Source organism: Dermacentor andersoni, chromosome 3 (genome assembly GCF_023375885.2).
Source record: "Dermacentor andersoni chromosome 3, qqDerAnde1_hic_scaffold, whole genome shotgun sequence".
In the NCBI taxonomy this organism is placed as follows: Eukaryota; Metazoa; Arthropoda; class Arachnida; order Ixodida; family Ixodidae; genus Dermacentor; species Dermacentor andersoni.
This window is the reverse complement of record NC_092816.1, coordinates 166051961-166068039: the sequence shown is the minus strand read 5'-3', so window position 1 is coordinate 166068039 and position 16079 is coordinate 166051961. Positions and strand designations below refer to the sequence as shown.

Below are 16079 nucleotides of genomic sequence, written 5' to 3'. Positions count from 1 at the left end.
TATATACTGTGCCGAGGAATAATTATGTTGCCTTCAGAATGAAAAGTCCACTTGTCATTACGTTGGCTCCTGTTTTTACCTCGTTCTTTTTGCTCATTTCCTTGTATAAGAGTTGATGTGAAGTCATTTCAAATACTTCTAGGTTTAGTAAATCAGTTCTAAAAAGAACTGTGAGGCAGTAGACGTTCTATGAGACGAAAAATTCTCATTGACCTGTCCTTCCTGCGTGGTCGATCTACGATGAGAGCCAACCAGAAGGCTGCAAGGTTTAAGAGCTGGGGAAGGTAAGTTGATAACTCTCAAGTCCAGGTACCCAGCATATGACAAATGACTTATGCGGAAAGCCGCAAGGTAAGGGAAGTTCAAATTGTCAGTTATAGAAATGTAACAATGCATGCAGGTTAAACCAGAAACACAGAGGCATAAAGTATACTGATAAGCATTTCGAAAGTTTTATTGTAATGCCTTCGTTACTATGACAAAGCTGCTGCTACTCCACCTCCATGGAAGTCACTGTGGTGGTTTATCTGCTGTGTTCATCTTCGGCTTTCAAAGAACTTAATCACCCAGTACACGTAATGTCAAAGGGAAAATTGAACCAAGTTTTCCTTGGCACCGACATCTCCCTGTCTAATCTCCTGGTCCTTATCTCTAATCTCCCTTTCTTTATCTCATCTCCGTGTCCCGGACTGCATATTGTTTCTGCATGAATGCGAGCCTTTCTGTGCAAAAGTTATTTTTATCATTGTGGTGTCTGCACAGTTACGTACAGTTACTGTCTGTACATACAATTACATTCGGATAGCAATTGTTCAGCTTATCTATGAATCCAATCTGCTTCGCTATTGAAGCTGTATCCGCCTCCTCTCCTGCGCTAAAGTATTTGTCATTTTGTAAATTGCACGTAATTTATTTTCACTTTTACCATCACTGGGAGCGCCTGTCTTTACGTCCAGATATTACACTTGTCCGCGACTGCCAATCGCTTGTTTAAGCCTCTTTACCGCGCGAACTGCTGTGAGAGCGAGAAGCAAAGACCGCTTCTGCCGCTTCAGCGCATGGTGAGCTTGCAGTGACACGCAGGTGCCACTAATGCAGTGACCAACCTGTGGAAACAAAGAAAATATGCTACATAAAAAATAACATAAGCTTCCACATGCAATCCCCCTCCTGTCCCCATGCGCAGCCCATAGGCCCTAAACGAAATATTTGTGATGTGCTGCACTGGAACTTTTATTTTATACCGGAGTTCGCCTACTTGCCAAACTATACTTTGTGAAAACTAATGTTCATAGTACGTGACCCGGTGCCAGCAGGTTCAAATGTGGAGAAGTCGTAGCGTACATTGTCAAAGTTGCCGCGGGGTGCTCCAGCTCTTATAGCGTGGGAATTGTTCCCCACCAAATAATCCCAGTGAGCGCGACTGTGACTGCGTATTATGACGTCTCCTCGCGGGTATCCCCAAAGTAGAAACACCTTTTAATGAACCAGCTAGGACATGGCATAAAACGCAAGGCTTTGATTTTTGCGATTTTCGTATATTTATACTAGACAGTTCTTGGGCAGTTAAGTATGTGCCACGGGGTATGAGTCCAGTTTTGGGCAGTGTTCCCTCTGGCCGCTGGGACACGAGGGGTATAGACTCCCTAATTACGTTTACGTATGTGCCATGCTTCTCTCCGCCAGCACCGCGCCTTACATTCCTTCCCTCCACAGACATCAAATAGCTGCTTCGTCATCGTAGCGGGACTGCGTCGGTGTTTCACAGTGTGCATCCACGAGAACTGCTTTGCTGTTCGGCAGGACTCGTGTCCGGTGTAGTGCATACGTGAGCGTAAACACTGCATAGCATTAAAGTCGGGACCCGTGCGGTGCATAAACATTGCGGGAGGTTGCACGCTAAATTCCAGCAAATACAGACAATTGTGAGCATCGCCTTCAGTTGTATTCCATATAATTGACTGTCTTAGGAAAGCTCCGCTGCACATAAATTCGAAAATGTGCGCTAAATCTCCGTACACATTACTGTTACCTGCTGATATGATTTCGAAGGCGCTCGCATTAATTTTGACGAGCACATAAATATACATGTGCTATCCATCCGCGGAAGATTTAGCATTAATCTGCAAAATGGTATAGTAATTCCTACATTTACTGACCTCCACACTTACAATTCTGGTAGCTTTTTTTGCTTGCGTTTAACATTTTACGAAAGCTAGCGAGTTTTTACATATTTTAATCTGAGGCCGTAGGACTGGCGGTCATGGAAAATTACAGAGTTGCAGGCAGGCAACCTTAGGTCACGTGATTGACCATATGTTCGGATCATGCCTACAGCTATGGTTAAGTGGACACATGTAATACCGACCTATCCAAGTGTTATTTCAATTCACTGTTGTTCTATAACGGCGGCTCTTCGCGAACCCAAACTCGAGCAGAAACACAAAAACATCTCCAACGAGCCATTCACTGCTTCGATGGAGACACTTCAAAATTGGCATGCAAACTCCGAGATCAATACCTCTGTACTCAGCAGGACCCCCGAGGGCCCGCGTACTCGTATGCAGGTTCCGAGAACGCGGAGATGGACCAACCGTTCCAGCTGCACGACCTGAAGGCGGGCCTAGCAAAAATGAAGCGAGGAACGGCACCGGGACGGGATAAAATTACAGTCAAATTACTTGCCAACCTTCCCGACTCTGCCTACTCCACACTCCTCGCTTACATGAACTCCATTTGGATCGGGGAAACACCCCTCCCAATTGACTGGAAGACCGCTCTGGTCACCTTCATTCCCAAAGCTGGTAAAGCCATCAACATAGACAGCCTCCGCCCCATCTCCCTTACTTCTTGTGTGGGAAAATTAATGGAGACGATGGTGCGCGACAGGCTGTCTGAGTTTCTGGAGAACAAAAATGTTTTCGCAGACACCATGTTCGGATTTCGCCCACACCGGTCCGCACAGGATGTCTTGCTTCAACTTGACCGAGAAATTCTGGACCCGATCGAATATCCCCTAAGTGACAAAGTAGTACTCGCTTTGGATTTGAAGGGGGCCTTCGACAACGTGACCCACGAAATTATTCTAACACATCTTTCCCAAACAGATTGCGGCCGAAACACCTTTAACCACATTAGGCAATTTCTCACTGACCGACAATCATACATTCGGATTCAGGACAGCGAACACGGCCCATACCAATTAGGCACGCGAGGGACCCCGCAGAGAGCGGTCCTCTCGCCCCTCCTATTCAATTTGGCGATGATGAGACTTCCCGCTCAGCTGGCGAGGATCGATGGCATCCAGCACGCGCTGTATGCCGACGACATCACCATCTGGGCTAAACACGGCTCGGTAGGAGAAATGGAGGCCAACCTGCAGCAAGCGGCGGACATCGTAGACAACTATGCCCGTCGATGCGGTCTTCAGTGCTCCCCGTCCAAATCTGAATTTGTGCACATACGCCCCTCACCAAAGTGCACCACCAAAATCGACCTCTCCCTTAACAGTGGACCCATACCCGAACACGACGAGATCCGAGTACTGGGGCTCTTTATTCACAAAAATCGCAAAGCTGACACAACATTGGCCAAATTGCGTAAGGTGGGGGACCAGGTGGGCCGGATGGTCCGCCGGGTTTCGAACAAGCGCGGGGGGTTACGATGCAAAGACGCCTTGCGGCTGGCGCATGCATTTGTAACCAGTCGAGTCCTTTACTCGGCTCCATACCTCCACCTACGCAAACTTGACGAGAATGCACTCGAAGTCATTCTCCGTAAAATCTACAAGCGTGCCCTCGACCTCCCGGTCAGTACCTCCAACCTGCGCCTCTTGGGCCTGGGGATGGTGAACACCTTTAAAGAGCTGCGAGAGGCACACTTGATGAACCAATACACGAGACTCTCTAAAACGCCGTCGGGTCGCCGCCTCCTTGCCCGACTACACATCCATCATTCAATACATACGGAAGAACACGTACATATCCCATCACAGTGGAGGTATGCCCTGCACGTGCGCCCTCTTCCGGTCAACATGATACGAGAGGACCATAGTGGCAGACGCCTCGCGCGGGCGGAAACCATGGGGGTTGGTACACGGCCGCAGTCGTCCACCAAAACACAGCAGTAAACGGACTCACTTTCCGTGCACACAACATTACACACGCGGAGGTGGTTGCCATCGCGCTAGCCGCCGCAGATCAACACTCGCGGGTCATCATCACCGACTCGAGGGGTGCTTGCCGCAATATTGAGCAGGGGCACATACCGTACCTCGCCTACAAAATTTTGCAAAACAGCGACTATCTCGGTGCCCCCTCGCACCGTACGATTATCTGGACTCCCGCTCACACGGGCCTCGAAGGAAACGAGACGGCCGATGCCGTCGCCCGCGCGCTCACTTTCCGGGCATCACCTTCGTCCCCCACCGATCCGGACCCCGAACCCAATCCCGCCTATACTTTCAAAGAGATCGTTCAGCTCTACCAATCTGGCCATGCCATCTATCCCAAGCCCTGTAAGGGCCTCACAAAGGCGGAGGAGCGCATTCTCCTTCGCCTTTATACCAAAACTCTGCTGTGCCCGGCAGCCTTAAAATATTTTGACCCCGCTTGCACGGGGGAGTGCCCGCACTGTGGGGAAAAGTCCTCAGACATTTTTCACATGGTATGGGCATGTCAAAAAACCCCAAATCTAACCCCCCTATCCAACCCTTCCCGGGAGGACTGGGAGGCAGCCCTGCTCGGCTGCTCTGACCTGACGGCCCAACGGGCCTTGGTCGAGCGGGCCCGGGCGGCGGCCGACGCCAATGGGCTCCCGTAAGGGGGAGCCCACCTAGTGTTGATGCAAAACCTATCTAAATAAATGTTTTTCAGACAGACAGACAGAGGCTCTTCGCGACGCAGAAACTAGCAGGAGTGTTGAGGAGAGCGCGCCTACATACGCAACATACGCTCTCAAATGAGACTTACTAAGAAAAGCCAACGTCGCATGAATACCATTACAACTTGTGACAAAGAATCTCAATGGTAAAAACCACGTAATTACCTGGTGCTCCCCGGTGAATTCGCTGAAGGTCTGAAAAAAGAAAGAAACAGTTCTACGATGTTGCACACTGACACTAACACCTTTTAAAACTTGGTATTGTGAAGGTAGTGACATCAATAACTGCTTTTCCAGTTTAGACTAGTGCATAAAATTTGAGCTCTACGTAGAAGTGAAGCAGATAGTAAGGTAGGGAAAGCGAAGAATATGTCACTTCACCCATAAAACACAGACGACTGCATTATACGACATAACTGTAAGAAGAAACTGCAAGTGTCACGGGTCAACGACAAGTAGAATACTACACATCCCTGTCACGACCGCGTATTTATGAAAACTACAAGTTTTCAATAAATCTTAGTAATCTCAGTGACCATTCTTTCTTCTCTCCTGTTGAACCTCCTTGGGCAAGCCCTGTTTCTCGATAATTGTATACTTTTGTAAATATATCGCGAAGTATTCTAGTTAAATAAGAAATAGATATATTCACTGAAAAAAAAAACATCTTACTTTGGTTTGTTTAAGTTTTGTCTTTAAGTATTTTGTACTGCCTATTATTACATTACCATACTTTTATCGTTTTCTGTACTGGTACAGATGTGCGGTATATTAAAGCAAAGCTGCTAGTGCATAAGCACATGAAGATGTTGCAAGCAGGTTTCCCAGGTGCCCTTTGAAAACAGGATGGGTCACCAATTTTACATAAGGGCCAAGTAGGTAATATGGTATTGCTGGTGTGGGCGAAAAAAGTTTTATGTTTATGGGAATAAATAGAATATTGGGGACAACTGGAGAGAAACACGGCAGTGACTTTCAATTTTCATAGCAATATTCTCTGGCCTTGCAAGTTTCAAATGCGGAAGGTAATTACTGGCTTTCTAGAAAAAAAAAATATTTCAGGCTATTGTAAGCGTTTTACACGTGTTTCATTACGCTCGCAGAATGCTTGACGTGTGTAATGGCAGACTCGGATGTGGCAGCGACTTTACAACAGAGGATATCGAGGGTATGTTATGGACGGTAAGGGGAGCAGGCGGAATAAACTTTATTTATAGAAATGAGCCGACAGTGGAATCGTCCGAGGGCGGTGCCGTGTCCCTAGTCCAGGCTGCCGTCGGCCTGAGACGATAGCTAAAATTAAAATTATCTGTATTAGTTACGGGCCTCGTAAAAGTTACTCGCGCAGGCGCTCGAAACCAGTGATTTCGCGGGATATTAGCTCGTGATTTCACAAGGTAGCTGTAGTCTTTTTGTACGAGCCTTTTGTCCGGCAAATTCCAAAAAGAAACAAGAAAAATAAAGAAAGAAGACGGACGTACGCGTCACTTCTCTTAAAACACTGTCGCACAGTATGCGTTACTTTAGCAGTGACAAGTGGTTGTGATGCACATTTAGGCCGAGATAGTTATTCTCACAATAAAAGCAATTACTCTAGTCTGACGTTGAGTTCTGGTGCTCTAAACTTTAGCATCCACATGGAGGCGAAGGTGTTCGAATGTGAGGCTCTCGTTTCAATTTCTTCCTTGTTTGCAACCCATCCACTTTCTATGACTACAGCGTACGCTGTTGCAATGATTCTAACAGATGAAAAGCGATTCTTTGAAGCTACGTCGAGAACAAATATGGCTACCTCGTCGCATATATATCAGGAAATTTTCTTCCGCCACTGGTTGAAATATTCATTCATTCATGTTTTGTTTTGCTAGAGATGGAAGAATATCACCCACAGTGCAAGGCGTCCCGTCCTGCTCCATCCGAAAAATTATTGGAGGTGTGCTACGGAAATGAGCATCTTCGGAAAGCAGGCGGCACGGAAAAGTGCACTGTCTTGCGTAAAATGTCTGCAACAGAGAAAATTTACGTTTGAGATATAAGCGACTTTGAAAAGATTAGAAAATTGCACCTCTAGAATGAAAGCTCTGATGTTCAACTAAACGTATGTTCTTTCGCGAGTCTTGAGTGGATAATGTGGCGTGCAATATCTTTTCAGTATGCAATAATCTGGGCCCGTATACATAAAACAAACAAAAGCTCTTACAATATAATTATCCATCACAGCATTTTTTCAGCCAGTGCTGAAGCTAGACTTCCGTAAGCGAAGGAGGCAGCAGGATGCAAAGTGCGCTTACGAAGGATAAGCTTAGTGGATTCGGCCCCTGAAATTCCTTTTAGAATGGAAATGCTTCCATTTCGCACATTGTGTCAGTGGATATGAAATGCGCATTTCCTTATTTGTTTTTAAACTAAATAGGTAGTGGTCTTAAGGAGAGCTTAAAGATAAATACTAAAATTCGTTGGAGTGATAAATTAATCTTTCTAAACTGTATATTAGAGAATTTCGCTGTCACAGGTTCATTATCCGAAGACAAAATATAAGTAAAAGTTTTACTTTCTGGATTATCTGTCGAAAGCCCTGCGCAGGTTTGTCAATTTGCCGTGAGAAAACTGAAAATATTTCCTTCGTATATCCGCTGCTGTGGCTATATAAAATTTCGTGAAACTTATTTAGTTCTGCATGCGGCTCTTACATAGTATTACAGTCCATCTTCTCCTGTAAAATGTTACGTAGGTGCGAGCACACGCTAGCAGAATCCATGACGTCTTAAGGCACATTCACACCGAAAGCGGCGCGTCTAAGCGGCCAAGCGGATTTTCAACGCGGCGAGGCGGTGAGCGCGTACGCCTGTTCAGACCGGACAAGCTTGCCTGGCGTCCCGCGTCGCACGGAAGGCGGGGCATCTCGCAATTTCTTTAGCAATGTCAGGGACGTGCCGCCATCTCGCGGCACTTTCTGTTTGTACGCGCACTTTCGATATTTTTTTCGTCGTGGGTTGGCGCGCTCCCGTCCGCTATCTACTTCTGCAAAATGATGAGCTCAGACGAAGAAGACGAGATCGTTGGCATTTTACTCGCCCCTTGCGTAGCGCTGTTACAAATATTGAAAAGCGACAACACAAGACAAGGGCCAAAAAAAAGTATAAAGCGACGACACGGTGCCGTGTCGTCGTTTTATACCTTCTTTTGTCCTTGTCTTGTGTTGCGCTCTAACAAACCTTACTATGAATCCCAACCAACTGGCCCAACTTGCCTTTTTTACGCTTTTCAAGAACATAAGCGAAAAGCCCAGAGAAATGCATTTGTTTACATTCGTTCACCAGCGCTTCCTCAGCGTCGGGCTCTGATTGGCTGCGGCCAAAGCGGCCAACTTGTCCGCGCGGAAAAAATCGGTCCGGGCGCGATCCGGCCAAGCGGCCGCGTATTTTCCGCAAAGCGGAAAATCCGCGGCCACTTGGCCGGATCCGCTTGGCCGCTTGTCCGCTCCGCCTTCGGTGTGAACGTGCCTTTAGCTAGCTTGTGCGGAAACTTCGAGGCGGCATGGCCAGCAGTCCTTTGTTGCTTCGTATTTTATGGCTTAATTATCAACCTTCTTCTAACGGTAAGAATGACAATTGTAGCAATGTATAAGGGTAATCTCTCGGTAGAGAACAAGTTAGGTTTCTCTTTAGTGTTTCTATAAATGCCTTAGGCCCTTAAAGGGGTGGCTTCTCGTAATCGCGATAGTAATTAGACGAAGAACTGCAAGGTAACACAGGCTGCAATATCATAATTACGTGCGAGGGCCTTGAGAGATACTTGAAGCACTTTGTTCATCGTCATTCATCATTTCCTTCCACTTTTCTGTTTTCCCCTTCCCGGTCACCAAAGTGTGCAGTAGCAGGCCCGAGACACGCTTATCCGTGAAACATCCCAGCTGTTATTCGCACTAAATATTCTTCTCTGTATCTCGATGTCAAGCGGCCGTGGCCATAACGACAAGTTGGTAAGAGTGGGAAAAGTTGGGCATGTCGCACGGCTTGATCCATTCTCCACTTCTCAACACACAGCCAATGAAAACTTTGGCCCGACCCACAGCGGCATCCTAGTAGCTAAAGCCTTACGCTGCTCTGCTCGATGTCGCGGGTTCAAACGCGGACGCGGCGGGCTGTACATTGATGTGGGTGAATTGCTGAAACGCTCGTGTTCCCAGATTTATGAAAATGTTAAAGAACCCGGGCTGGTCAGAATTACTTTAGAGTCCCCCACTACGGTGTGCGTCATACTCATATCTTGTTTTCGCAAGTAAAATCCCGAAATTGAGTTTCTTCGTTTTCAACATGGTTAAAACATGTGCTCCTCGCGCAGGAATGAACAAAAAAGAACTAGGAGGAAGCGGAGGAAATCATAGAGTTTAGAACGGAGCGATCTTGGGAAAAGCACCCAAGCTGGCGATGGAAAGCGGCGTTGTCCAGCCATACAGCATGGCTGTGACAGTTTCGTCGTCCCCATGTCTTCAGCGCCGCTCGCATGTCCGCTCGGAGGTTGTAATAGGGTGGCTAATCGTGTGCACGTTCGGGAGATATTGTTGCCGTTGCAACGCAAACAATATTTTATAGGTACCGAGGCCGTGAATCTCGGGCATCAAGTACGTCGAGCAAAAAGCGGGCGGCAAATGCAGCGGCCAGCGACTCTTAAACCAACCACAAACGGAGTCACGTACGGTGTGCTGTTCCCAGATTTCCACGGCCGAGTCGCGCATTTCCCAATATTCCAAAAGTAGATGGGGATAGAGAACGGCGTCAGAGGAGGTCGCCTTGCGATGGTTGGATGCCTGAGGTGAACTTGTTCCGTTTTTTTTTTGTTTTATTGTCGTTGTCAATTTTTTTGCTCCATGTCGTCACGCCCATTCTGTGTGTTGGCTCTACTGGACATTCTGAACGGCTTAGTGGATACTCCGATCTACTGCTTAGCAGATATCACGGGTTTGAAAACCCAGCGCAGCTGCTATACACTAATTGCGGCGGAATGCAAAAGTGCTTTTGTGCCTTGCTTTCGGGGCACACTAATGAAGCCCAGGAACATTAAATCGTTCTGAAGCCTGCCAACACGTCGTTTTTCTTTATGAGCTGTCAATTGCTACCCATAAGTGTTATTTTTTTTTTCAAGCAACGTTCCACCAGTACCAGGTTTCTGCCGTTCCCAGTTGACATTTTTCCTGCAGGCTATTACTGTTGTGTTCTTGTCGATGTGTGTCATCAAGACATTTTGAAAAATAAATATATATTTGCGAACTCTGACATATGTACTACATAAGAGTATACTAGCATACACGCCACCGAGCGCAAGCTGTGTAACCAGCCGCTTCTGAAAAGGCCACCAACAACGTATTTCAAGATCAACTAATAATACTTTATACCTTACGAAATGTGTTTCGAACATCTTCAATATATGTCGGTATATGGTTTGGTTAAAGCAAAGATATCATCCGCGGTGGATGTCACCAATTCCACCTAGCACACTCTCTCGCTCACGATTTGAGCTGATGAGCGAAATATGTCACTCACAGGTACCAGTGACATGAATCGATGGCAAAGCCAAGGGCTTCTAGAGAAGTGGTGCACCTCGGGCATCACAACTGAAAAGAAAAGGCAAAGTACTTAGCATCTCTTATATGCCGCACGGACGGTTCACAAATGAAGTCGCTCAGGAGCGTGTGCTACACCGCCCCTGGTCCCAGACACATTGCGTCCCAAAGCAGCCCAAACAACAAAATAAGCATCTTGAGCATCCCAAATATATCCTCCTTTAGCACTTGGGGAAAGTATAGTGGCCTCCAGGTCATCTTAAAATTCTGAATGCTGTTTACTAAAATAGACCAATACTGCGCAACTCTACCACATATATGATATGAACAATTTAAATGAATAATCATTATAACAGCGGGTCAGCCATATTGTTTTGTGAGACGATGCACCAATACCTGAATTTGCTAAGGGTACATGCACCTCCGATAGCTATTTGCGAGTTCTGACCACGTAACGGAGTGGGAACAGCAGGTCCCAAACGCACATAAGCTAACCGGAGCTTCTTCGACGCAAATGTGCAAAACGCTCGAATGCACATCGTCATGCTGCAGCTATCGTGTTGTTACAGTGAACTTATTAAAGCCGGCTCTCCTTGGATCCGTTATGAGACCTGCCGGTCTCATAACTAGTGTTCCACGTTTTCGGTGTTTACTTTTTGACGAACTTGGTCTATGTGTTCTGGCGTTTACTAAACTTTTTGAAGAACTTGGTGCTCATCGGCGCTTATTCTTTCTTACTTTCCAGCTATCCAAACTTCGGAGTTTATTTTTCGTGTTTTGATTGGTATCACGCTATAAACAGGGACTTAAATCACACGAAAACGTCTCCAGTATTCTGAAAGCAACATTATTCAGGTGTAAGATTTACAATGCCGGTGGGTCATCACAAGTACAACCCTACAGCGCGCATTACAGCTAATTGTAGTAGGTAAAGGAATAATTCACGAGATTCATGTCACTGATGACAGCATGCTGCTCTGCAATAACTACTCCTACCATAGAAATTCCCTTTGCACATTGGCGTCCGAAACAGATAAAGCTAGTAGCGTCAATGCGCAGCCGGGTATACAGTGCGCTGCATGAAGCCTCCAGAATCAAAGGCGGTCAACACTGCTCCCATCCGCGCAGCTTTGCTATTTTCAAAAATAATCCATGAGTTCCGGCATATCATTCCTGGCACGGAGCAACAGCGTAGAAAGCTGCTCATTGTGTGCGAAAAAACTCGGCACCTCAGTCTCCTGACATTCGGATTAACGATTTCAACACCAAACCAAACAAGTGAGCTTCTATACATTATTCGGTGGACTCAATCCCTTTTAGCAGTCATCTTTGAATAGTCTTTCGAAAATCTGTGTTCTTCGTATAAAACTTAATCATCTAGACATTTATTGATGGAGGCCTTTTTGGCTCTTTTCGGTTTAAACCGAATACAGCGAAGCTTACTCATGATGGACCCAAGAGGAGCCAGCTCTAGGTTAAGCCTAGCAATACAACAGCTGCAGCTTGAGGTCGTGCTTCGGGTTGATAATAGATCGAACAGGAGCCGGTTTTATTCTCTTCGAAGCAGCACAAAAGCTGCCGCCCTGCATGCGGAATACTGTTGCTGGTGCTTCGTCCCCTTTTCCGTAAAGGCGTTCTATGTTGGACCATGCTTCTGGTTGCTGCTATTATACGCGAGTTGCAGGGCTGGGACAACAAATGAAGTTGCAGCTCAGAAAACTGTTGCCAATCTAGTCAAAGAGTATAAATGAGTTGCACTGTAGTTTCCGCAATTCAAAAATATACTTGTAGTTGCGGCCATAAGACAATAATGAGTAAAGCTTCGGCGGAAAATTATTGGCAAATTTTACACGGCATTACTGAATACTTTGATATATTGTGTCAATTTCTCAAGGTATTTAAAAAAACAACGTCAAAAGGTAGTAGTTTATTGTACTTGTGTGAGTTTTCGAGTTTTGGAAGCACCAGATGAAATTTTTAATGTGTGTAGTCTATTCCGGAACAAATTTTTTGGTGCTAACAGAGTCTTTTGGATTCGCAGATAGTGTTTGACTAGATAGATATATTGCCACATCCTCTATGGTCGCCGCGGGTATGTGCCAGGCGATGAAAACGACGCGGAAGTAGCGCGCGAGTAGGAAAACAGAGACGACAACGACGTCGCGTTGACTGCGCTGATAAAGTGCTTTTACACGTCCTCGACACCGGCTTTCCCGTCTCCTACTAGGCTGTGACGATATCAAGCTTAGAATACAGGTGGGCTAAGAATACATGTGCCCTTGTGTAGCGTTAGAAAAATGATGGTGCAGCTTGGTGGTCAGCCACATACTCATGGCTGCCGTGAGGACCATTCACGCGAAAATTTGATCGGAAGGCCAGCATTGACGCACAGTTAGCCGTTAATTTTTCAGCGATGTTATTTGTGCGACTGCAAATGATCAAAAGCAAAATATGCAAATTTTCAAGGTTTTCAAAAAAAAAATGAAATATCGCCCATGAAATTTGTATTTCGAAAAAATGCGCAATATGCGGTAAACTAAACCTTCGTTTACGGCCTGTATAATGATGCTTTATGAAAGGTTTATAAAGTTTCCCACTGCTCGTAGCAGACCAAAGACAACAGTAATTTAATACTTAAAGATAAGGGGGCCACGCTATGGGTGGTGCATTGCGAAAGTTTGAAGTCTATAGGTGCAACATGGTGCTTTATAAATAATTATGGAATATTTGTTATCTCCCAATTTTTACGCGGTGTAGAGACATGTCGTTGCTTTTCCTGGTTTCCGTGGTCTCCTCTGATAACTGTGCAAGTTAACGTGTTTAGATTTTGCTGAAGTAGGAATCATGCTGTCGGTCACGTAAAGTATATGTATATTGTAGGTAAGTTCTTTAAAACCTTTCTAGAAAAATTGTTCGTCAGGCGTTCCAGAGGGTTATATGGCCGTGATCCGTAATGTTACCCACAGTCCTAAAGGAACCACACATGGCATCGTGTTCACAATCTGTAAAAACCGGGAATATGTTATGCGTAATGCACGGTGAAGCTTTAGGGTTCCTCGCGCGTGTAAGAGTTTCCCCAAATAGAAACTGACCCCTCGTTTCTCTTTTTCCCATTTTCTCTCGTTACACGTACGGTTCAGCATTTTTGGCTTAAACCAAAAGAAGTCGAGACAAGTCTCCCAAACATATATCGCCGAATGCGGTTCTAGTCGCAAAAGTATTCATTTTCTTCAACCGTCGGATGCACTATGACCACCGATCCACTTTGTAACGCGTCAAGGCTAACGGATGTCGACAAGGCAAGGTGCGTTGAGAAACTGGCTACTGTTTTGGGGACTGCGGACGACTGCGCCGGCGTCGAAGGCCCCATAGTCGTGACGCGTATACGCATCAACGTTAAGCCTTACTTCTAAAGCGCAATACATCGCTCGCTTGCACTTGCGTGTGCGCGTTTCTCAATCCTGTTCCACTTTGGCCAAACAAATGTGTCAATGTTATGCCTGTCATTCTGCGTCATTTAATTTTACCAGCAACTCATGGTTAACCAAAACGCATAATTGTAAAAAAAGAAGGAAAACGTGTTTAGCTGTACTTATATTTACCCTTAACACCGAAAATATGCGTTCAAAATGAAAACAAACAACACAAACGGTAGTTATACGAAATTAACTACCTATCTCCTAGGCACCTTCGGTGAACCAAACAAGGCTTGCAGTTGATATTTTAGGAAAGTCAGGGACAATGTACAAATTATTTATAGGCGAAGGCCAAAGCGTGCGGTGTTTCTTTTATAGCCTTTGCAATAAACTTTGTATGCAGACGATCCAAAGGGTTATAGGCATGCTTTACGAACAGCGTGGAATTTAGCCTGCACACCCTGGGAAACTCTAAATGTCACGAAGATCAAATTCTGTCACTACGGGGAAAGTAATGTGGTAAATCAGTTTGCGATATTAAAAGTGTACGGCTTAGGAGGAAGCTTTATCTCAAGTGCTCCAATCTAAAGACATATAAAAGAATTCGTTTTGCTCGGCAAGCACTGCACCAAATTTGACGTGGTTTGTTGCATTTAAAAGAAAAACTTAAAGTATAGTGACTGTTTTGAATTTTTTTTGAGGTCGTCAACTTTTTCTTATTATCGAAATCGCAAGTTTTCTGAAAACGGAACTATCAAATTTAAAACTCTGTAATTCAGCAATAAAAAATTATATCACAATTGTGTGAATTACATCTGATAGTACACCTAAAGCGGACAAAATTGATATGTTACCCATGAATCTGAAAAAAAAAAAAAATTTAGTATTATTGGAATACAACATTTTCAGAACCCTTGTGCACAACGTAACAAATTCACTTAACATATAAATTGACATATAAAATTTGTCCGCTTTAAATGATCTAATGGATGCCGTTTACAGAACCCCGATATCTGTTCTTGCAACTTGAAACGGTAACTGTTACAGTATATCTGCTCTTGATACAGAACGACTAATTTGTAAACTTCGTGCTTCTATTTTTTTCGAACTTTCGAATTTTTCAAGATCATATTACCAACATTCTGGCCCTAAATCTAAATTCCGCTTCCAACAACCACTAAAATATAAGTTTCTATCTTAAATACAACAAATTGAATTAAAATTGGTCCAGGGGTTATCTCATAAAAGCGTTTCTGCGTTTTACATGTATCTGAATAGGCCGCGCGCAGTCGCGCCAGAGCTAAAGCTTCCTCTTACTTTCATATTCTGTAAAATATTCCTTTAAGACGAGCTAAAAAGCGTAATATATACCCGTTTTACTCAAGGCTTCTTAGCCTTCTTAAAGAGCTTAACACCACACTGAGCCTACATTTAGGCATGTTAAGTGTAATCTGTGGTCTAGTTTTAGCGTTTTGGCCTAATTAGGGTCTATCCAAATGGTTCCCGAAACCCCATTTTTTTACCCAATTTTAAAGCGTAATGACAGGTTCGCGTTACGTGTGCCGGCGTCCATCGTGACCTAAGCGAGGGAGTTTTTTTATATTTGCCCAATATAAGGCGAATGTCCAGGACGATGTGTTCAGAGTCGGCGGATGTATAACAGCCTTTGTGATAAATTGCTTATTCACGTGTTCAGGAGCACTGCAAGTTTATCTATGAATGGCGCAAAATTCAGCCCGCTGCCTTGGAACTCTTAACGACCCCTAGATCAAATGTTGTAAAAATGGGATAACTTTATGGCAAATCGGCACAGGAAGTTAAGCGCATGCGCCTACATTGTGCCATTTCTGAAAAAAAATGTTTAGCATGTGCTCGAAAACGTCATATACTGCCGAGGTTTCAAACGTGTGGGTCATTCGCGGGCAGTTTTTAAAGCGTGTGGTTTAATTACAGGCAACATAATTCTATAGTGCGACGGCTGGAAAGACAGCTTCGTTGAAAATTGGGATGTGGTTTTAAAACTGTGCTAAAGTGTGGGATTTTCCTTATATTCCTACCATAAATACAATATTGGTGACTACATTTGAGCTCTTACCGCCAATAAGGTAGAATAGTGGCAGAACCCACCCTGTACCAGCCATGGTTACGGAACTCGAGGCATATTGCGCCCGTATATAGCTGGGGTGGACGCGCAGCTGTGTTTGCTGTCAATCTAGCCA

The 16079-nt window shown here is 45.0% G+C and overlaps 1 protein-coding gene across 1 annotated transcript; it reads right to left on the bottom strand.

Moving 5' to 3' along the window:
- Nucleotides 1-428: 428 nt before the first annotated feature.
- Nucleotides 429-16079, bottom strand: LOC126524505 (uncharacterized). Its single transcript, XM_055067342.1, has 5 exons — nucleotides 15956-16079; nucleotides 10425-10495; nucleotides 6771-6884; nucleotides 5047-5076; nucleotides 429-1106 (listed from the first exon to the last, which is right to left on the bottom strand). The coding sequence occupies exons 1-5, from the start codon at nucleotides 15999-16001 to the stop codon at nucleotides 960-962; spliced, it is 408 nt and encodes a 135-aa protein (XP_054923317.1). The 5' UTR covers nucleotides 16002-16079; the 3' UTR covers nucleotides 429-959.